Raw genomic sequence first — 23745 nt, forward strand, 5'->3', positions numbered from 1 at the left:
TGTTGTTTTTGGAATTTGGGGAGAGAAGAAATATTTAAAGTAAATTTAAAAAGTGCATTTTTTCCCATTTTTCTTAGAGAGAGGCGCAAGCGCAGCATCAATCCATCAATGCGGCTCTAGTTCCAATCTAAACTTAATTACCAAGAAAAGCTTTCAACTCGCACTTCCCTAATTTCTATAGGACAATTGCATCTTATGTAGTAATTTCGGACTAGTTTTTCAGACATAAAAAGAATTATTTTGCGCGCTGTTTCTGGTGTATTAACCCTCTAGTTTGAAGTCAGGCCATTTGTGCTGCACGCATAATCACACATACGTACGTATACGCAAAGTGTTTGGCTTAACAGTACGTACTTAGATACTCGCATAGGCTGTCATAGGGAGAGGGGAAAGTTAACAAAGAATTAGATGGTATGAGGGGAAAAAATGAAGTGAGTGCAACGCGTTGGATCAAAAATTCTGCGAGACAATTAAAAAGTTGAATATTTGGTTATTTACATGACAACCAAAAATGCAAATAACAACAACAACCAACTTATAATTTGATGTTACACCATAAACGACAAATGGTCGTAAGTACTATGAGGGTATGCACATGTGTGTGTGTGCACATATGAATGTAGGATGAAAGTGATATTCAAATTAAGAAAAATATATCCCAACACACACACAACTATGTATGTGCATATCAGTAATTCTAGAATAGATACTGTACTTTGTGCTTGGAGGTAAATTTACTCGTAAACAAACTTGAATAATTAAAATTTTTTAAATTGCCTAGAATTTTGTGTGGGTGTTGAATTATGTACGTATGTTTGGGTTAAAATTTTGCGATAATTTAGAATAATTCTACTCACATATGCATCTACATATGTGAATCCATGAAACAGCTGCATTCCTTTAAGGTAAATTCATGAAGGGTCTTTCAAAAGTGACGCACAGATGTCAGTAGTGAATAATTCCCAGAGGGTATCTTTTTATGTCATCTTTAAAATTTGCCAAGTAGACAGATGTACAATTCTATACGAAATAGAAAAAGGCGTTAAAATTATTGAAACTTTTTACGAAAATGGTTGATCTTTAAGAACGACATATCGCAGAATTCGTGATTGTTTTGGTGGAAATAGTCATACGAATAAGTCGACAATTCAAAGGTTGGTGAAAAAAACTCAAGAAAGGGGTTCCGTTGAAGGTAGAAAAAGGACTGGCAGGCCAAAAACTAGACGTAAGGTTGCGAATTTTGCTGCGGTAGCGCAAAGTGTTGCAGAACATAAATAGTAAATATGCATCAATAAAGACGTCTTAATCGTTAACTGTATTTTCCAAATATTCATTGTAGGCAATTTTTTAAAATAGAGAAATTTTAACTAGGATGTAAAGAGAAAAAATCGGATGGAGTTGAGTATATCTGGCGCAAGGTTCCACGAGGAAACAACGTGAACAAGCAGCCCAAATAAACAAGCGGGATTAAAGCAGTCTCTCCATTTTGTTGAAATTTTCAGTAAATATGCGTGCGTACATTCTACGGTATATTTAGATTTTTTAACCTCAGAAGAGAATAGAGAAGTTAACATCTCGCTCACTATGCATAACATGACGATCCTAAACAGAACAGAGAAATCAACATCTCGTCCACTGCGAATAACATGAGAACCCTAAACAGATCAGAGATTGCATCAGTTTCTCATTGACATATTTACATACAAACTGTGTGCATGTTTGTACGTGTTTAGAAAACGCAATATCGCAAATATGTAATATCGAATTAGCGGTGAGGGTAAAAATATGCAGCAAAAATATCAAAGTACCCCAGAGCAAAAGCTAACATTGCTAGCACGCAGTAAATGTATATGAACTATATAATAATGATCCGTTCCTTTTGACGGTTACTTTATTAATTAATTCAAATATTGCACAATTCTTACAACTAAGTTAACAAGGAAGAGCTTTAAAACTAATGGTGGGAGAGAGTGCAAAATGTTGTTGTTGTTACGTAAGAAGAGATTGGTTTAGATAATGTTAAAGATCAGTTAATAAGGGAGCAAATTAAGAAACGTGAAGAAGAGATGTGAGAATATAAGTACGAGAGGTAAGGAGAGAATGAGTAAAGAAGTGTGTGTTGTTGGTGGTGGGAGCATTGGTATGTGACTATATGCACAAAGTCAAACATATTTCTGTTAAAATTTTTGTTCAATTTCTGTGATAGTTTAGAGAAATTAAAATTCTGGCATACTGTGGCATTTGATGGAATTATTCGTTGCATTCATGCATACATATTTTGGAATTGGGAAATACATATGAATGTGAAAATATTCACGAGAAAATAAAATAGATAAAATTATCGATAATTGTGTACATAAAGTCTTGGCAAAAAGTATTAGGCACCCCACTAAAATGCAAGTAATCTCAAATGTGGCTACCAAAGTAACCACAGCTTTATGCAATTGTGTTGCTAGTGTGTTTAATATTTGATTACAACAATTAATTTTTTTATAGGAAAATCCATGGCTCACTTGGTGCGCATAGTCTAAAATTGTGCATTTTTAATACATAATAAATCAAAAAGTGGGAGAAAACCCCTCACTAGTGTACGGGAAGACCAAAATTTATACGCGAGTCTCTCAAGGATCGTAGAAAATCCTCTTCTGCCCTTGGATAGGACAGCTAGCCCTGTCGGAAGAATTTGGAAAATCAGTTAGTCCTCTAACAGTTAGAAAAAGGCCTCTGAAAGCAGGTCTAAGAGGATAAAAAGCCTGAAAGAAGTCGTGGCTTACGCGAGAAATCGGAAAAAGCGTTTAAAATGGGCTCTCCGATACCAAAATTTCAGACTTCGAGATTTGGTGCGGTGAGGTTCATTTGCGAGGCTCGCATGCTCAATCAAAAGTACACAAATATGTTAGAAACTTTGATTTTGCCTTCGTTAGCGCGTATATTTGGCGACACTAATTTAGATGGAGTTCAATTCCACCAAAACAATGCCCATTGTCACAAATCAGCGGAAGCAGCCCTGAAAAATGCTTTAATTTACAAGTGGAACGCAATAAGTACAGTCGGATGTGCAAAGCTTGTAAGCAGATTGCCCCCAGAGAATTGCTGCTGTTATCAAAACAAAGGGTGGACCTACCAAATATTAATGTTTTGTTTCACTAATTCCTTTTATTTGTATTGGTAGGTTGAATTAGTTTTAAAGGTGACACACAGATGGCGCTATTTATCACTTTATCGCGTTGGCAATACTGAATATATATTCATGACAAAGCCTCATCCCTAGGCTTTGTTTATCAGTATCTGTCATTTCGCTGAAGTATAAACAACGCAGTGTTTTCGTGCTCCGAGTATGTCAACTTTCATGCCGTCGAAACGCAATTTGCGGGAAGCTTTGCTTTTCTGCTTCAATTTGAAAAAAAATACAGCCCAAGCCCGTGAATTGCTGCAGGAGGCCTACCCAGACCATACTCCGTCGATTTCAACATGTGAGTACTGGTTTCGACGATTCAAAAGTGGTGATTTTCACACCGAAGACAAGGAGCGTCTTGGCCAGCCCAAAAAGTTCGAGGACGCGGAATTGGGGGAATTGGTAAACGAGGACTCGTGCCAAACCCAAGAAGAGCTTGCTGAATCATTGGGCGTTGATAAATCAACCGTTTGCAAGCGTCTAAAAACGATGGGAATGATCCAAAAGCAAGGACATTGGGTCCCGTACGAGTTGAAACTGCGCGACGTCGAACGGCGATTTTTTACGTGCGAATTGCTGGTCGAGCGACAAAATCGGAAGGGTTTTTTGCATCGGGTGGTGACTGGCGACGAAAAATGGATCCACTACGATAACCCAAAATGCAAAAAATCATGGGGTTTGCCCGGCCACGCATCAACGTCGACGGCCAAGCAGAATATTCACGGCAAGAAAATCATGCTCTGCATTTGGTGGGATCAGGTCGGCGTCGTATATTTTGAGCTGCTCCAACCGGGCGAAACAATCACGGGGGATCGTTACCGACTGCAATTGATGCGTTTAAGCCGGGCATTGAAAGAAAAACGGCCGGAAACGGTAAAAAGGCACGACAAGGTTATTTTGCAACATGACAACGCTCGGCCGCATGTTGCTCAACCTGTCAAAAAATACCTTGGAACGCTTGGCTGGGAAGTGTTACCCCACCCGCCGTATAGTCCAGACATAGCTCCCTCCGATTATCATTTGTTCCGGCATATGAGTCTCGATTTGGCGGACCAGCGGTTCTCCTCGTACGAGGCTACCAAAATATGGGTTGAGTCATGGATAGCCAAGCAGCGGCCAGAATTTTGGAGAAACGGCATCCGGAAATTGCCCGAAAGATGGGCGAAAGTTGTAGCTAGCGATGGCCAATACTTCGAATAAAATATTTTGTACCGTTTTTTCACAATAAAGCCCCAAATCTTCGAAAAAAACCTTTAAAACTAATTCAACCTCCCAATATTAACAATTGAAGTAAAGAAAATATATATTATATGTATATTAAATATACAAATTTTGTAATTTTGTTAATTTTTTTTAAATATACAAATTATTAAATATATAAATATACAAATAATTAAATATACAAATTTTGAAAATAATAAAATTCATATTCTTTACAATGAAAATTATGTATTTTGAAATATTTTTATGTAAAAAGTTCGTGAAACTGGTTTTTGTTGTGTGCAAATTAAATTTAATCGCGAAAAAACGTTCGAGCGTTTGCGTTGACAAAATCACATTTTAACATTTATAAAAACTTCCGCTTTTAATATAAATTTAAATTTTTATTAATAATAACTATCACGCAATTAAGCTAAAAAATTAAAACTAGCAAAATTTATTTATTTATTGCTCTTTGTGATTTTGATTTATTTGCAAATTTAACTATTTATTTACTTAATTCCGCTGCGCTTTCACTTTTATTTGCATGGGCAACTTCCTGGCAACAAACATACACAAAGTTGCATATGTATGCGTAAACAAAACCATTTATCGATTAACTAACATTACTGTCATAGTGTTTTTTATATTTCTAATTAAGCGTTCATATCAAAATTTGTATTTTTTCAACATAAGATTAACATCTTTGCGTTCAACCCACCCGGCTGCTTCGCGAATACACACAAACGCACATATGCCTACCGACTTACATATACCCAGTTGCACAATTGTAGTTAATAACCTTAAGTTCCTGCTTTGTGGTTCAGTTTTTACATTCCTTTCATGTTCATTTACTTTTCACTCCTCCTTCACTTTATTGCAAATTACAGTCGTCGGACGCGTTGTTGATTTGCTGTTTGGTTTTGCGCGATGCACGGCGTATGAGTGACCTGTAATTTAGTACAAAATATAAGGGTAAGTGAGAATAGGGGCGATATGTAAGAATGTAAGTATACGCAATTTACTCTGATTGTCGTATCTGATCACACTATCACTGAATATAAATAATATGCTAGGTATACTAACCTAGAGCGGGGCTTTAATTTGGCATCGCTGCTGCTGGTGGCCGGATCAACGGCGTCAACCAAACTAGACTTTTTATCACTGGAAACGGATGGACTGGCGTTGCGATTCTTATCTGAAGAAGAAAATAAGTATGTTTATAAATGTGTACATATATTTGGATTGCCTTTATAATAGTTATTACAGTTGACAGTTGTGAAAGAGAAAGGTGGAATGATGTTGCAGAGACACAAACAAAGGCAGGCTCAAAATGAGACAGAGGTAGTTAAGGAGACGGAAAAACAGTGGATGTCTATTTATTAGCTTCAATCCAATTGAATATGAAGCTTGATTCGGGATTTATACAAAATTTGTAAAAAATATAAAAATTGAGAACTGGAATTCATAAAATAGCAGTATCCTTTTCACTCTCTAATCATTTAGGAATTTTGGATAAATAGTTAAGAAGCAGTTTCAGAAAATTCTGGATCCACTTTAAATACACCCCGCATCAGATGGTTTCGGAAGGATTATCGGGACGAAGGGAACATCGAAGGAGTATGTACTGTTTGCGCTACCTGTACCAATGCTTTGTTTCTGCCAAAATCCGCTGCCGTTTGCCGGGACCACACCTTTTCGTACACTTTGCCGATCTAAAATTATGCAAAAACTATGAATGAGCTATATTAGGAAATCAAATTAAGCTTAGAATAGGCAGGGGAGCTCTAACAATTTATTTTTCCAATAACAACAATATGTATAGTGGATTCAGTTAAAAAACGATTAAGTCGGAGAATCACATGACTAGAAAATATCGTAAATCATCATAGATAGGCTGGGTTGAAAGAGAGGAATCCTTTCGGACTTGGATTCTTAGAAGTTTCAAGTTGTTGGGTATGTGAATTCTTTAAATATTGGCTATATTAAAAAAAATAGCGCATGCACTTCTGTTAGGTGTTTGGTCGCTACTGGAAAATACTTTTTCACAGAGATTAAACCTGCGCACCAACCCATTCAGCTACAGCGCCCGGCCGCCATATTAAATATAAAACTTTAAACTCTGTTCGTGGCTCGTTGAAACTATACGAGTATTTACTCCCTACAAAATGGCAATAATGCGCCTTACGATATGCATTTCGATTCGAATTTGTTGTTATTATATGCACTAACATTTTCATCATACTTTTGGTGTGTTTTGCAATGTTGCCAATGCGCTTGTTAACCCGTTACCAACAGAGGTAAAATATTCAGTAATGAAGTGAGCTGGTAAAGAGCAGATTTTGTCTGTAGAGGAGTGCAAAGTCTAAAGTACGAAGAAACGTATAAAGTTGAGTCTGAGGCGTAAAACAAAGTTTATTAGTTGTTAGACACATTTGGCTTGAAGAGTAGTATATAAAGAAAAAGTGAGTAATAATGGAATCTTAAGTTGAGCTTTACAACAAATGCTACGGTAGCCGTAACAGATGCAATCAATCGCTCCATGCTTTGCGCAAAAGTGAGGCTTGCTATGACCTAAGTGGAAAGGTTGAGTCGCTTGGCTGTAGCGCGGCTTCTTTTGGGAGCTGCCGATGATGCCCTAGAGGAAAATATAATTGAAAAATATTTCAAACTTAATTTAACAGCTTGGCTAGAATGCCTTTTTGTTGTACTTCATTGCGTTATCCGCTTATTTTGATATTTAATTTGACAGAGATGCCATTCTCTATTAGTTTGAATAAATAGAAGAAGAATACAGCCGCTTAGTGTTAGTTAGCATAAGTTTGTGGATAACACAATCGTTAGTGCAAACGATAAATATTTTAGACAAAAACAATTGTCGAAACGTTCAAATTTAGTGAATTGCACGGCAGGTCAAACCAGATAAGATAAAGAGTTATTCATGTTGGACACGGTCTCTAGTTGGAAAATTTGCAGATAAGAGATAAATAACCGGCTTCCTTGCAAAGATTTGGGATTTTTTGGTATATAAAGAAACGTGAAGTGTCGCTAAGGGCCATCTTAGTGCAATTGGTTTCTTGGATGGGCGATTATCAAAAGGAATGCCATAAGCGGTAATATGATCACGCTTAGCTGGCCATGTGAAATGATCTATGAAACAAAGCCGCAATTGCTAATGCCAAATAAAAGAAGGAGACCACTGAACAAGTCACTTGTTTAATGAAAGACCCATTACTGGATAACCTCTTATAAATGAAGACCGAAAGCTTTCAAGATAAGGAAGAGATGGACTGACAGATGCACGACTGCCTACGCCAAGGCAACTGTACCTTAGTTGATTATAGTAATTGTAAGAGGGTATTGACAAAAAAGTTGTGCAGCCCGGTTCACTTGATTATATGCAATAATTTTTATGGAATGGAATGAAATAGTTATTAAAGCATCTGTATTTGATCTAGTAATCCAAGGTTTTCTGATAATTCAAGTGAAGTCTGTACTTTGCTCGAAAAAAAACAACATGCATATAATGTGGGCAAACCATAGCCTAACCATAGCCAGGAAGTTCAAATTATGGACATGAACTTGAAATAAAAAAAATCATATCTTTTTGCGAAGAAAAAATGCTTCGCTTGGGATTAGACGTCTTTCTTATTCTTAATATCATAAGATCAAAAAATGGCACAAACGAACTAATGCACACACACACACGCACGCAAGAGTATGCAATGCAATTTATTGAAATGTCTGCATCGTCTAAAAATACTGGCAGCCACAAAATACGAGACAATAAAAAACTTTTGTCAATTACCCACCCATATACATAAATATGTAGGTATTTATTATGTAGATGCTGAAGGGGCTGACTGGCAGCACAACGACGAACAACAATAAAACTGGTCGTTCCCACAAATCTGCAGTTGCAGTTCTAATTCCAGTGCGCCAATAAAGTCACAAAAAGTACTATTGAGTGCAGAAAGAAAGTTGGTCGAACAAGGAGAACAAGGACACTCAATGCAAGGTAGTGGCGCAAAGGGAAGCGGGAAATCATGAGGCAAACAGGTGCACAGGCGAATGGATGGACAAAGCGAGGTAAGCGCTGATTTTAAGGGAAACTTATTGAATGCCAATGAGGACGAAGTTCAAGTGTAGTTCAGACCAAGCACGCTCTTCATGTCTACTGTTTCAAGTTGCGCACTCATACACTCATACATACGTGTATACTACTTACCTATGTTTGCTAAGCATAAATATGCAACATGGCAAAAATATAAATATGTATGTTACTACTTTTGTTATTGTAATATATGGAAAGAAAGACTTGGTGTATTTTTCATTTTGAGTGACTGAAAATAGCACCAAGCCGCTGAAAATTAATTGTGTTGCCACACTGGGAATAACAGTTTTGATTTTGGTCACTGTAACCCAATTTATTGTAAACTTGCGACGCTGTGTGTTAGGGAGATATATACAGGGTCCGTACGGTTTTTGAGGAAAACTTGAGAGTAAAACTAATTAGCTTTTATTTTGAACAAATGAAATGAAACTTTAATATTAACTTATTTTATATCTACAAAATTATTCAATCAAATTTACGTTCAACTACGCCCCACACATAATAATCCAGGCGCTTAAGGTCTGAGGAGTTAGGCGGCCATAAGTTCGATGTTTTGTGGTTATGGAAATTTTCAGCCATAGAATCTTGTGTCTTGTGGGCTGTCGCGTACACCATCAATCCAGGGTTTCACTACTCTCTCTAGAATCTCGATATATGCAGCAGAACTCACACGAAATCCTTGAGTAAATAAGTGTGGGGGCTGACATGTACTTTGACACCTAAAACCAAAACAGTGGCTGGAAGCTTCGTGTGCATGACAACAGGAAACTCTGTATGATTCGAACATAGCCCTCTGTCATTTCTGCGGTTGGTCCTTTGGTCTTGGTCAAAATGTTTTTCGTTAGAAAAAAACCATAACATCTTATGCGCTTCAGGGTGTTCAATTTTGTTTAGAAAATGTTTTGATCAGATAACTGTCTATTCTCGTGTTTGCACCGACATAAATTGTCTTCTGTGCCTAACGTAGGACTTAAATCGATGATCTTCATGGAAAATCCACGGATAAGACCCTTAGAAAAATTGAGCTTCCTCGCAAGGCTCCTCATTGATTTTGAAGGGTCCTCGTCAGTGATCGATTGCACTTGTTGAATACATTCTACAGATCGGACAGTGACAGAAAGTTCCTCGTCTTTTATGCTTTGTTAATTGGTCTGTTTTATTTTCCGCCATTATGGTTAGCTAGTTTATTAAATAGGTAGGTGGGTATAGTAGTTCTCGGTTGACACACCTAGGCCTGCTGTAGGCCCATTGTGATACCACCAGGGCTGCCCCTCTCCTCACTCTACATTGTCCTCATTGAACCAACCTGTGGCTTTAATATATCTAACAAGACTTGCTATTTTTATATTGGCTATTTCTGCCAAGTTATTCAGGGAACTTTTTCATAAAATATTGAATCTTCTTCTATCCAGAGCCATGCACCCGCATAGAAAGTGCCGTGGGCATAGTCTTTAGTGCCCCGCTTATGCAGAGACTAGCACCCCTTTGAATACTTTCTAGGCGATTTACTGTTGTTCTTTTCTCCAGTGTTGGCCACCAGACTAAGACACCGTATGTCATGATAGGCCGTACCTCTGCTGTATATAGTCAGTGTACTCTTTTGGGGGTTAGGCCGCATTTTGCCCACACAAGTCTTTTGCATGTATAGAGTGCTGTTCCGTTAACTTCACAAGACCCTCGGCGACACCCAAATCAGTCATCGCGCTTGTTATGGCCTCCGGTAGGATGTTGTTGAAAGCGCCTTCTATGTCTAGGAAGGCTACGAAAGAATACTCTTTATTCTCTATTGAATTCTCTGTCTCTGAAACTATTTTTTTAAGTGATTAAGTATAAAATTTATGCAGGAATTTGTAACTGATATTTCGTAGGACATTTCGCTGTTAAAAATACCAGTTGGTGGCATGGAAAAAGCTGCAAAGCAAACTGGTGGTAAAGTAAATAGTTCAGAATTAGTTGTGTTTACTGTAGGCTAATTATAAATATGCACATATGTAGGTATGTGCACACACTCACACACTCATAATTATTGCTAGAGCGCCGCCCATGCAACACACACCCACTCGTAAATACATACATAAATGTAGAAAAGTGTGTAATTACTAATAAAACTATTATTTTTCATTTCATTTATTTGTTAGAATTTAGTTTCAATATTTGCAAAGATTGACGCAACCGCAATCATAAGCCAACTGATGTACTTCAATATTCTATATAAATTACTGGAACGCTTTCAGCAAATTTGATGAATTTGTTTAGCTCATAGCAATAAAACAATGCAGATTATTCGTGTTTCTCATTGAAAAAGAGATAAAAATTTACACGCGTATAATAAATTTTTACATAATAGACTGATTATTGACCTTGATTTATATCAATTGATGGCTGAAAATCCAAATATGTGTTGCGAATTTAATTTATTAACGTGCTGACCTCAATAGCTTGCCACAATAACATTGCAACAAAAATTCAAGCTTAAGTGCCTTCTTATGGTACTTGGACTAAAGTCGTGGAGCCACATACCTATTATTTTATTTATTAATTAATTTAGTTATGTTTTTTAGTCCACAGATAAATCTTATAGACTACAATAAAAAATATTTTTGAGTATTTAATTAAAGTTTGCTTATATTTGTTGCCTAAAATTATATAAACTTAGGTTAAAGTCGAGGTTATGATAGTTGTTGCAGAATCGAATGCATCTCACCATTGGTTCACTGCAGGCGTAGTTAGTTCTATGCCGTTGATCTACAAATAAACGAACCTGCCTTAAATAATGGTGCTTCGTTTGAAATTTAATTTAACTCAATAGCTCACTGAAACTAATATTGGAATTTAAAAGATTAATCACGAAGAGAACCGAAATGTACATTCTTCTATTATTCTTCTTATATTCTATCTTCAAGGCTTTGTAGTATACTAAATTTGTAATTAGGTAAACATTGCGGCCAGTGCAGCTTATACAACGCATACTACTGTGGGCAAAAAGTGAGGTGAATTTGGTTGTAAAATGAAAAATCTTTATTTATTCTTGTAAATCAATTTCATCCCCTTCAAAATAATCCCCTCTCGATGAAATACACTTATGCCAACGATTTTTCTAATCCCTGAAACATGCCAAATAGTCCATTTCCGGTATAGCCATCATCACCTTCCTCGATTCAGCTTTTATCTCCTCAATCGACTCGAAACGCGTTCCCCGGAGTGGTCTCTTGAGTTTTGGGAATAGCCAGAAGTCACACGGAGCCAAATCAGGCGAATACGGTGGTTGCGGAACGATATGCGTGGAATTTTTGGCGAAATGGTCACGAAGAACGAGTGCAGTGTGAGACGGTGCATTAGCGTGATGCAAAAACCAAGAGTTGTTGGCCCATAACTCTGGTCTTTTTAGACGAATTGCTTCACGTAAACGACGCAAAACGCTCAAATAATATTTCTTATTAACAGTTTGGCCAGGTGGAAGGAATTCATAGTGCACCACACCACGAAAATCGAAAAAAAAATGTCATCATGACCTTTATTTTTGAACAACATTGACGTGCTCTTTTCGGTCTGGCCTAGCCTATAGCACGATACTCGTATTCATTGGTCGGTTGTTTCAGGGTCGTAAGCATAAATCCAAGTCACATCTCCCGTAATGATGCATTTGGATGTGGATGTGATCGGGGACTTTTTACCCCGGGCGCTGAGTTCTCAAAGGGGCCCGGACTCGAGAGTAATACGAATTATATGAATTAGACAGAATTGGAAAGGGCCCGTATTTGCAATTTTCCCCCGGGGCCCGGATATGCTCTCTACGGCCCTGGCCTTATGCACCATGCTAAACGTTTCCGCAGCCGAAATTTCATTCCGCAAACAAAATTTGATGGCACTTCTCTGCTCAATCAAATCAGACATTGTAAAAATCGAAAAATGCACTCTTGGTTTGGTAAATACAAGCGAAATATATTACTGATAATGGCATTCACTTGAAAGTTGGCCCAGATGTTATTAACAGTGCTGCCAACTTATGAAAAAAAAACTAGAACGAAATTTTAATCCCGCGAAGTTTGACACATAAATTCACCTTACCTTTTGCCCGCAGTAGTATTTAGTAAATATTTTTTGAACTCTTTCGATCTTATTTCGATGGCAATGGTAGAATAGGTTCCATTTGAATGAACAATAATCTAATCGGTTTCGAACTAAGGACACGCGGAGTTCTTTCAAGGCCAAGGGATCAGAGAAGTCTTGGTAACGTTCACCGCTTGCCGTAGAGGCGTTACCGGCATCATTTTCGGTCAACTGTCAGATGACTCCGCCAACACAAAGGGCACAACGAATAGTTAGTCGTTGTGGGTGCATACTTTTGTTTGGATAACTTTTAGGCGTTGTTCAACTGAGTATCGATCCAAAATTAACGAAGAACAAATTATTGTTTTCAAAGATCTGCATCACCCTTGACTTATCCTTGATTAGTACGATAACCACTTAAGCGTTTTGGCTGAGTTTAACAAAGCGCGCCAGTCGTTTCTTTCTCGTCCTAACCGGCGTCAGTTGGTCAGTATCCAACAAAAGCAATGGAGGTCATCCTCTTCTTTTGCTACCACCAGCTGATACCGCATCGAATACTTTCGGAGCTGGAGTGTTTGGAGCTGCCCAGCGGAATCGGACCTTTATTCGCTGCGCTATGTGTCTGTTGCCGTAATATTCATACAGCTAATAATTTAATTGTTTGCGACACCCAAATCAAGCCTAGAAAGTACCTGTTTTGATTTTTTCGTACACCATTAACACAATTTCAGTTTAGTCGTAAACAAACCGCTGTCCCCTCCCCTGGTACGTCAACTAATCAGCTGATTCCTTCAAAATCGCTGAAAACCAGTTAACGGTGTGATGTTGGCCACACCTACTGAATTCTTTCCATAGTGAACATAAGTAATGCTATCAGATGAGTTATTGACAAGGAGAGCATCGCCGTATGACGCACGGCTATGAATTGCTGCTGAGCGCTGTTTTCTAGGGTAGCAACTGTGAGCTGTGAAGAGCTTCGCTGAGTGTAGCGATCTCTTATCATGACAGCAAGACCGGAGCCAATGCAGTTACCCAGTGTAGTCGCAGCGACGCAAGGTGATGCATTCTCTCCTACCATGGCTGCGACCGTAGTGCGGGAGTGGTGTGTTCATGGATGAATGAACGTATGTATGTATATGTTGAGAGTAGTTGTGTAGTTATGTGAGGGTGCAAACTGCTGATCAAATTTAGTACATTGGTGGCTCAGAAAGGCGGACAAGATTTGCTCCAACACTAACGGTGTATGAAATTTGCAATAAATAAATTGAAAAATCTAGCTTTTATGTTGCACAAAAAATTGTTGATGAAAAATATTAGCTCAACTACCATAAGTCGGAAAAGTAATTGAATAGTTTATTGCCACAGGCAAGTGCTTTGTGTCTCAAAGGAACCAAAACGACAAACCGACAAAGCGACAAACCGGAAAATGTTAAGGATGTCAAGCGAATTCTTCGGTCAAAATGTGCATGAATTCAGTGATTGGTTGGGCTTGTGTGTGTTGTAAAATATAATACATGCCCACATACACATGTACATGCATATAGAAGCAATTCACAATGTAGTTGTTTCTCCGTTATCCCCTCTCCGAAATGCCAAGCTAAACCGCTAATACTCTCAAATGAATATTTAATAGAACAGCCACAGTCGTAGACACAACCCCAATCAAAACTTGTCCCAGCTGCCCGAAAAATAAATTACTTATTGCAGGCTGGTATTAAAAAAAGATAGAGTGCGAAGTGCTTTAACAAGAAGTATGTATGTATGTCTTTTCACACATAAATAAGCAATTTATAAGCAATATGCTCGCCCTGGAAAGAAAAATCACTGCTGGCATTCAAATGCAAATGAGCGGCTCAATTTTGACGTTAAACCATAGGCATTTCCGCTTAAACTTTTTCTTGGAAAAATTCAATTCAAATAAAATCTGGTGATCACCTTCTTATTCCCTTTCTTCCTTAGGGATTTTTTATTCCTTTATTTGAAGTGGATTTATTTAATTTTTATGAGCCACTTGAATTTTCCCCTAGAGTTGGTAAACTGGAATGCTTTTTTTTAATATGCGACTTGGAGAAACAAGGCATGTTTTTCAAAATTTTTTTGACCACGTAGATAGAGTTGATATATTTAGTTAATTTACAAGAAAATAGCAATATTTGAATAATATTTGAAAAAATTTTCATTGAAACTATTGTATAAAAAATTGGTAGCTTTTTTAATGCAAAATTAATAATTATTAAACAAATTTAAAAATCTCCAGGAATACCTGGCGTACAACGATTACAAAAAAACAATTTTCAGAAAACGGCATTCAGGCAAAAAAGTCGGATTGAAGCAGCAAACACTCAAATACTTATTTTCATCATCTTAGCATCGGGGTGAACCATGGCTTCCGTTACAATTCGCCTTCCACGTCACTCGATCTCCAGCTTTTCTTTTGTCATCAGATATGCACATAGTTCGTATGTCGTCTTCTATGGCATCTTCCATCTTTTTCTCGGTCGAGCTCTTCTTCTATCCCCTTGTGGATTTGTTTCGAAGGTCTTTTTTACAGTTCTATCTTAAGAGAGAAAGTGCTGAGTACACTGTACTTATATATTAACTTAACGAATTTTGCTCCGCTCCACTTGAAACTTTGCATGATAGCCTTAAGATTTAATGCATTCATTTAAAAAATAAAATAAAAATCCAAAGAAAATTCTCAGTACAAATCTGTTCGAACGTAAGTAACTAAGGTATTGCAGTGTAGATATGTATGCAACATCCATCTCATTGAGTGTTTACTCGAAAGCCAAAACCAATGATTAATAAATCCCATGACTTGTAATTAAATTATTCAATATGAAGTCTTAGTTTATAACAACGAAATCAATAAACTTTTTTTGCTGAAAATATATTGCGCGGCCTGAAGCATATGCTCCTATCTACATAACAAACATACATCTATACACAAATAAGTTGCCCGAATCATTGCTTTTTAAAACTCCCTCCTAACCGTAAGCTTTATAACTTTCGCTAGGCGTTTTTACTTTGTTCATTTGTATCTACTTTTGCAGGAAAATGATTCATGTTTTTTAGGGACAGCGATGTGACTCCATTGACTGACTGACTGGAAACCAGTGGTGCGCGTGACGCGTTTCGAAGCAGATTTATCAAAGCAAACACATATTTGTGTATGTGTGTGTGTGCCAGCCAACCCAATAAATATACAGGGTTGCCGGAAAAGTCGTTCCAGATATCCAGACAATCATATTTAGATAAATTCTGATTAATTTTATTAATAGATATGATGTCCAAAACTTAAGTGCTTTGATTTTAAAGAGTATTTAAATAATAAACGATATTTTGTTTTTCGTTTGCACGCCCACTGTTTTGAATGCCGCATCCTACCGGACACCAAAATAAAGGCACTGTCCGATATGGGGATCTCTGGGGCGCTGGTTGAGTTCATTAAAAAATCATGAGCAGATTTGTGATCGCAACCTCAGAAGGCTCGAATATCAGCAAAAAAGTCAGTAGAAGTACACCTCAAGGCGGTGTGCTCACCCCTCTCCTCTAGGTGCTGGCAATAAACTTCTTGCTAAACAGCCTAGAGGAGAGAGGGCAGCACATCGTTGCCTAAGCGGATGATGTTGCTATTGCAGTAAAAGTAAAATTTTCTAATACACTTTACTAAACATGGTTGAAAACTGATCAAAAGCAAATGGACTAAGCGTCCACTCTAATAAAACTGAACTCATCTTATTTACTAGGAAACACAGAATTGCAGAAATAACTACACCTATGCTAGGTGGTACGGCACGTCCGTTTAGTGATGAAGCCTGCTATTTAGGACTGATATTAGACAGAAAACTCCCCTTTTATTGTACATTGGCTTTACACAGAGATGGTAAGACCAATTCTAACCTGCGGTAGCCGACTTTAGAAAAGAAACATTTCAAAAAGGCTATGGAACATGTAAAAGGATGGCCAGTATTTGTATCTGCGGGGCCCTTAGGACTACTCCTACAGAGGCACTAAGTATTATGCTCAGCCTATTACCTATAGACCAATTCAGCAAGCAAATAGCTGCCAAGTCAGCTCTCAGATTAAGAGAAATTGATCTACTCAGTACAAACCATTGAGGGCACTCGTCAATTCTAGAGACATTTTCCTGTATTCCTTGTACAACGGTTCTCGGTAAGACCAAGGACATTAACTTAAATAAATCCTTCATCACGGCGTTTACTTTGCAAGAAAAATGTGAAAACGTTCTTGTTGTTAACGAAAATCATATAACCAGCTATACAGATGGCTCAAAACGTTACTGCTACACCAACAACAATATGGCTCAAAGTAGATAACAAAGTAGGTGGAGCGGCTTACTCTGATAAACACGGCTATAAAAAAGGGAATAAAAGCGGGACTATTATCCAGCGCTAGAATCCAGAACACACTCAGCAAAAACAGTCAATACTACAAAGTAAACCTTATTTGGGTACCAGACTACAGGAATATAGCAGGAAACTGGATGGAACGGCGCTTCCTATGCCCATAGCTAATTGTAAATTACTGATAGATAGGGAAACCGTCGATTTGGTATACACAATTTGGCAAAACCTCACTACATGCGAGCTAAGCAAACAGACGTGGCCGAAATGGAACAGCGGTCGCTCAAGAAGCCTGTTGAGATTTAATAGAGAAGTGACAAAACACATTATAGGTCCATCAACTGATCATTATATAATAGGTAACCACGCCAGAAGGTCGGGTCTTCCATACTACGATTTTTGTAGAAGTTGTCTTAACCCGGAAGAAGAGGAAAAATTAGACACTTGCTGCGTGAGCGTGAAGGCTTCGCTAGAAGGAGACTTCGCACTCGGTATTCTTCACGCATATCGCGGATACAGTGTATCTGAAACTAACGAAGCTTTGCTCGTTTCTGAAAGGTATAGAATGGCTTACGAAGGAACCCATAGTGTAGGAAAGGCTCCAGTGGTATCTCAATGGATCTACGACAGGTCTAAGTGTGTCATTACGACAGCCATCCTACCTACTTAGTTCAAAGGTCTGGTTTTCCCGCTTTTGGTTACGGGGTATGTCAATTAACAAAAATCATCAATAAAATTGGCAGTTAAAATTTTCAGCTTACGATTTTTCTTATCATCTTACGTACATCTTACTCAACATTATAAAAGCAAAACAAACAAAAATTTGTATAGAAAGGGTCTAAAATTTTAAAAACTAGTATGTGTTTTTAGCTACCCTGTATTTACGTGTACATAATGCTCACACATATACATATATATATGCTAAAACAGCCTCACGCAAATTTAAACACTTCACCGCATTCATGTGTTTTTTACACCAATATGTATACATATATACAAGTCCATACATGCAAACATGGATTCATGTGTCAGAAAAGGTAGATTTTCTCGCACCTAAATTTGTTTAAATTTCATTTCTCATCGCAGCATCCCTTTTCAACACTTTCTTCAGCCGTGACTAAATGCCCGTTGTTACTAGGTTTTCAACACAAAAGCAAAAAAAGCATATGCAGACATATTTAGAGACGTTGAAATGTAGAGACAATCGAGGTATACACGCCCACGCCCCCCCACACACATCCAAGCATGTCTGTTAGCGCGTGTGCGGGTAAAATCTGTAAAAAAGTATTCAAAAATGAAATTTCAGACTATTTGTTTTTTGGTTGTACACACATACATCTGTACATCTGTATAATATTATATTTCATCACACAATTTTTCGCAGAATTTGATAATATTTATCATACGCGGTGGCTTTCCCTGTTGTCTGTTTCGCTGCTTAGATTGGTTATTTTCATTTTCATTTAGTAAAATCAATATTTTTATCTTTAAAGTATTCAAATTGTGATGAAATTTTTAAATATTTAAAGCCATGTTTAGAAAGTGTCTGTGTCGCATGAAAAAGACTCTGGATTAAACTTCTTTATCCTAGAAATAAGACTTTGTTAACTTACTCTGAAAGTCCATTTGGGAACGGCAAGCATAGTCTGCAAAGGTACGTCAAACTAGACATTCCGCATCAAGTTTGAAGTTTTCCAACGTGAACGTGCTTGGAACTTTTTGACCCATAATTAATATTTATGTTGCTTACACTGACCTCAAAAAGTATTAAACTGTAATAGCTTGGTTTTTATTAGTTTCTATATGAATTACCTCAACCACTCTGCTACATAATTTAATGTAGTCGTACCTCACACGTGAAAAAATTTAACGAGGTTTAAGAAAAAATACGATCGCGCTGCTTAAACAGCTATAACTGACATGCAAAGGCACGAGTTTCGATTATGCAAAGAAAATGAACTGAAATTGATTAAATGGGTCTTTCGACATGATCTAAACCCAGCCGATCAAAAGTTTGCCTAAAGCTCGATGAAATGCGAGACTCAAATTAGTTCCCTTACAAATATTTGCAGTTAGCGCTATCTATGTGGAAATTCCAGCTTCATATGTGTGCACTTGTTAAGTAAAACAGATAAGTCACTTTCGTACTTTGAGCTGCTAAGAAAATCCTATAGTTTGTACTTCGGCCGTTTACGCCATAAGCAGCTCCACGTACTGTGAAACTCGTACTAGGACATATCGGTATCCGGATTATCATGAAGGATCTTACGAAGAAAGTTCGTTGGTTGGTTAGTTCATCATTTCGCTAAGGAAATAATTATTTATTGATTCCATTTGTTGCAATAAGACCACCAAATGGCAACTTGTATATGATCTTAACTAGCCATGATTACCATTACTAAGTAGGGGCTAAGTTGGGAAACTCAGAGCATAGGAAGTAGTGGAGACCAGAAGCGAGTCGATAGTTGAAGGTATTTGGTTATCCCTTTGATGAAAAAGGAATCAAGTCTAGAGCTGAATCTGATAATAGGTTGCTGATCGGTTACAATCGACCAGGTTAGCCTATTCAGATGAATTTCTCACTGTGTCTTGAGAATAATGAGATATGTGATACAATTTTATGCAAATACCTAACTTGGTTAGATAAGTGTTAGGGATTTGCTTTTCGAAGAGCAGTTTAGTTCAGATCCATGCATCGCTACGTATATACAAAATGACAGTACTATTTTAAACAGTCTTATGGGGCTTGGAACCGGATATTGTACTAGATGTTGAATACCTTTTCTATTGGGAACAAACCTTTGGTATTGGAAACAACTGAGCAAAAAACCCAAATTACGATTGTTCAACTTCAATGTCAAATCTGTGCTGCTCTATGGCTGTGAAACGAAGAAACATCGGACAACTTGAAGACCTTTGTCAACAGATGCCTGCGTAAAATCTTGCTAATCTGGTGGCCGGAAAGTTGGATCTCGAACGAAGCACTTATCTGCGCTTCATAAGCAAAAACCATCAGTGTTGAAGTTAGAGAAAATAAATTGGAGATGGCTGGGACACATCCTCCGGTAATCCGAATATTCTCTTAGTAGGATGGAAATATAATGCAGTCCGCAAAGCTCACTTGGACGTGGTTTTGTTGATTTGACTTTCGTTCCTACAGCAGTCGGATCTACGTAACCGGAACGATCCGGAACTTTAGCAACATTCCCCGTAAATGTATGGGGAATGTTTATGCTGCTACAACAACAATAATTCATAGATTCTTGACGCAGATCTATTCGATCTGAATTCCAAGTAGTTGACAGCGATCTAACATGGAAGCAGCTGTAGACTCCAGCGGGAGATCGGCAACAATGGAAATATTTAATATGGAAATACAAAGTAATGATAATAATTCAATTTAAGTCAAATTAAATTGTTTATTATTGAATCAAGTGTTTTTAATAATAATTGGGGGAAATGCCATACTTGAGAGTAATACGAGTAGTTAGTCTGTGGTGAATTATTGAAGATTAATAAATTAAACGGGAACAGTTGGTCAAATATTAATTAAAAGCACCCTTGAATTTGGCCTCCGCTTTAGCCAAATGAGTTCATGCGTGACTATCATTCGGCAGGCGGCAGGTATGAAGCTCGATGTGGATATGAAACATCAACTGACGGAAAAAGTTTTTTTCCTGATAGCGATCGCCACTCGATAGGCACTGCCAAACCTCCCTATGCATTTCTGGCATGAAAAAGCTTCTCATAAAAAAAATTCTGCTGTTCGGAGGCAGCATAAACTGTAGATAAATAAACTGGAATTTAAAAAATTGTCAAAGAATTGGAATTGCGCAAACACAAAATTCTCGACAATACTTCTGCTACTTTCGCTTCGCGTGAAACCCACTTCTTTTGTAGAGCAATCAACGAATTCACGCAGTCAGCTGCCCATCTAAAATCATTCTTATTTTCTTTTGACATTTATGTTGCCCATATTTTCTACGATAAAGCCGATTTGTACTATTTTGAAAACCCGCACACAAGCTTGGGTTTCTTTTTTTCTTGTTCTTTTTTCAAACTTCTTGTTACAACAACCAGCCGCACGGCATTTATTAATGCTACTTTTTTCTGAGTGGCTGTTTTTATGCTTTAATTGGCCGCGCTCACGCTCTACACTTCTATAGAAGTCTAAAGGAAGAAAGTAAGTGGTGGTCACAAAATTGCAGTTTTTAGGTTGGAGGCGTACTGTGAAGTTTAGCCAAAGGCAAAAAAAAAAAAATACAAACTACTCTTGGCTGAGTTCATGTTTTTGGGGTCATTTGACTTTTGATGTCGACTAATTTTTGTTACTAACAACTGTTCATGTTTATTATGGTTTTTTTTTGTTCTCTGTTCATGTTTTTTATGGTTTTATTTGTTGGCCAAATGAAATGTTGCGAGTGCTGCTGGCGTTCGACCTAAGATCAAAAATGCGCCTTAATTTTAACAATTTTGGCCACTTGAGCGTGGGAGTGGTTTGTACGTAAAAATTTTTGCGTTTTCTTTTTTTTTTATGTTATGCAATGTACATAAAATATATTTATATTCTTTTAGAATTCCACACTTCCTTAACGAATTCTTGTTATTCGGTTTTTGGCCTTTTTTTATTTCCGAGTTTTTTATTTTATTTATTTTTAGTTTATTTTTATTTTCGCCTCGTGTTGTAGCTTGTACTCGCAGCTGGTGTTGTGATTTAACGTTTTTGTTGGATTCTATAACAAAATTGCTAGAAGTTCTAGTAAATTACAGACAATTAAAATTTGTGCAATTAGTCAAAACTTTAAGTTTTTATGCTTCCCCAAGTTTTATTCGGTTTTTTTCTTCTTTCCTACTTGTTTTCCTTCGAATTTATTGCGAACGTCGCAAAGATGTTTGCTTATTTGATTTTTTCACTTGTTTTTTTTTGATTGCTTTCAGCACTTTGTTATTTCAAGTCTATCAAAAGGTGGCTAAATGTTTATGTATGCGCAGCAAATTAGTCGAGTATTTGAATGCGATGTGAAAGGTCTCTTGTTCGAAAAATATCCTGAGCTCTTTTTGTAACTGGTAATTATAACTGTAGGCCAGCCAAAGCTATCTATTGCAGCTCCGAGTTCGAGTTACGTACACTACACGGCACCACGGGTACACCACACGTAGCACTAGAGTGCCGTTTTGATACCGTAATGTATAGCATTACCTGCGAAAAAGGAACAGTAAGGGCCTCTAGCGGTTAGCCACCAAATCCAGAAAACCTCTTTCTCTAAGCTTCTCCATATGAGTTCCGATCACCCAGTGACCGGTGAATACCGCTTTGAGCTTGGCAATTGAATGACGGGGGATCCCCAGCACCTCCTGTCGTACTGAGACCGAAGTGTTTTTGAGATAGCACACGATAAAATAGAACTCCATCTGACCAGCCCTTTGTTAAGAAAGAAATTGTGCAATTTTCCTCTGTCAATGGGCGAGGGGACAACTGAGAGCGGTTCTGTTGATTCCTTCCTGGCAAGCTGGTCTGCAATTTCATTTTTCACTATGTTGCTATGCCCTGGAATCCATATATAATAAGTGTTTCCTCCAGTTTGAGGCGTTTGATCTCCTCCTTATAGAAGTTCACCAGAAGAGTGCTGCAACATGGCGACGACAGGGCCTTGATCGCAACTTGACTATTGGAAAAGATATTTACGAATCCCTCCGAACAACGATTCCTAAGTATTTTGCATGCCTGTAGGATCGCGAAGATCTCTGCTTGAAGAACACTACTAGTTTTTGGCAGTTTAAAGGAGGCTGCAATCTTGAGTGAAAACAGAGGTACCTATGTCCATGCAGACTTTCCCCTCCTTCCAATCCAGTCTGCTTGGAAAGATAGCCCCAGCAAAACCCTCAAAACCCAGTTTGCGGATGGAGAGATACGAAGTACAGAAAAGGAAGAAGCCATATGCCTCAAAATACTACCATGTCCTACAGGAGATTGCCTCCAGAGGCCAACCTCTTTCAACCTAATAGCCCTCTGAGCAGCAATGAATGGAACTTGAAGATCCACGAGAAGTAAGCTCAGAATGCCGCTAAGGGCGGCAGTGGGGCTCAAATACTAATAGAGATATTTTAGGATCTCTGTGTTCGATTCTGATATTCAGGGAATACCGTGTTCCTAAGAATTCTGATGTTTAATGAAGGCTTCGGTTTTATAATTTGCTTTTAATGTCCACACTTTATTACATATAATTAATTACACATAGAAAAGAGAGGCACAAGTGAATGTTTTTTATTGGCGCAGCAAAGTAAAGATTCAAAGAACTTTTTTTACCCTTTTATACGTAAATTTGCTTTTACATTCTCATACTTACAAACACCGGAAAATAGGTTCTAAATATTTTTGATTTCAAGGTGAGCGAAGTATGAAGACAAAAACGGAGCGAATCTCTGACAACAGGATTTTCATGATCATTTTTCAAATAACCGATCCTAATTAAAAATCTTAATTTCTTTTGGAAAAAAATTCCCAAAACATCTAAAGCAACTTTTCTCTCTCCAAGTGAGGTTTGTATGGAAAATAGTTCAACGTGATTTTCAGTAACGCTTTAACGAAATGTATCAGACAACGATTCAATTAAAATTCCATCGGCCTTAGTGTGTGTCATAAAAATTCGATTTCGTTCGGATGACACGGGTAGACAGACAGGCGGTTAGAATCCGCCATTAGTGTACCTGGTTTTTGTTTTTCCTTCAGCGGCTAACTTGAGCAAATTATACCAAAGCAGCTGCTGCTCGTTGTGGTCATAAGTCGTTTCGTTGGATGTGTAGATATGTATACGTATATACATGCATCAATTACACAT

At 37.7% G+C, this 23745-nt stretch overlaps 1 protein-coding gene across 2 annotated transcripts in view; it reads right to left on the reverse strand.

Moving 5' to 3' along the window:
- Positions 1 to 4659: 4659 nt before the first annotated feature.
- The window catches only part of LOC128867972 (GTP-binding protein Di-Ras2), a 184350-nt gene continuing 165264 nt past the window's right edge, over positions 4660 to 23745 (reverse strand). Inside the window, exons 5-7 of one of the 2 annotated variants that reach the window (XM_054109624.1) lie at positions 6016 to 6090; positions 5462 to 5573; positions 4660 to 5325 (exon numbers count right to left, since the gene is read on the reverse strand). In XM_054109624.1, the coding sequence (XP_053965599.1) occupies positions 5250 to 5325; positions 5462 to 5573; positions 6016 to 6090 (263 nt within the window). In that variant the 3' untranslated portion in view covers positions 4660 to 5249. The remainder of the gene's footprint in view (positions 5326 to 5461; positions 5574 to 6015; positions 6091 to 23745) is intronic. The other variant, XM_054109623.1, reaches the window with a different exon arrangement.

This window comes from Anastrepha ludens, chromosome 6 (genome assembly GCF_028408465.1).
Source record: "Anastrepha ludens isolate Willacy chromosome 6, idAnaLude1.1, whole genome shotgun sequence".
Lineage (NCBI taxonomy): Eukaryota > Metazoa > Arthropoda > Insecta > Diptera > Tephritidae > Anastrepha > Anastrepha ludens.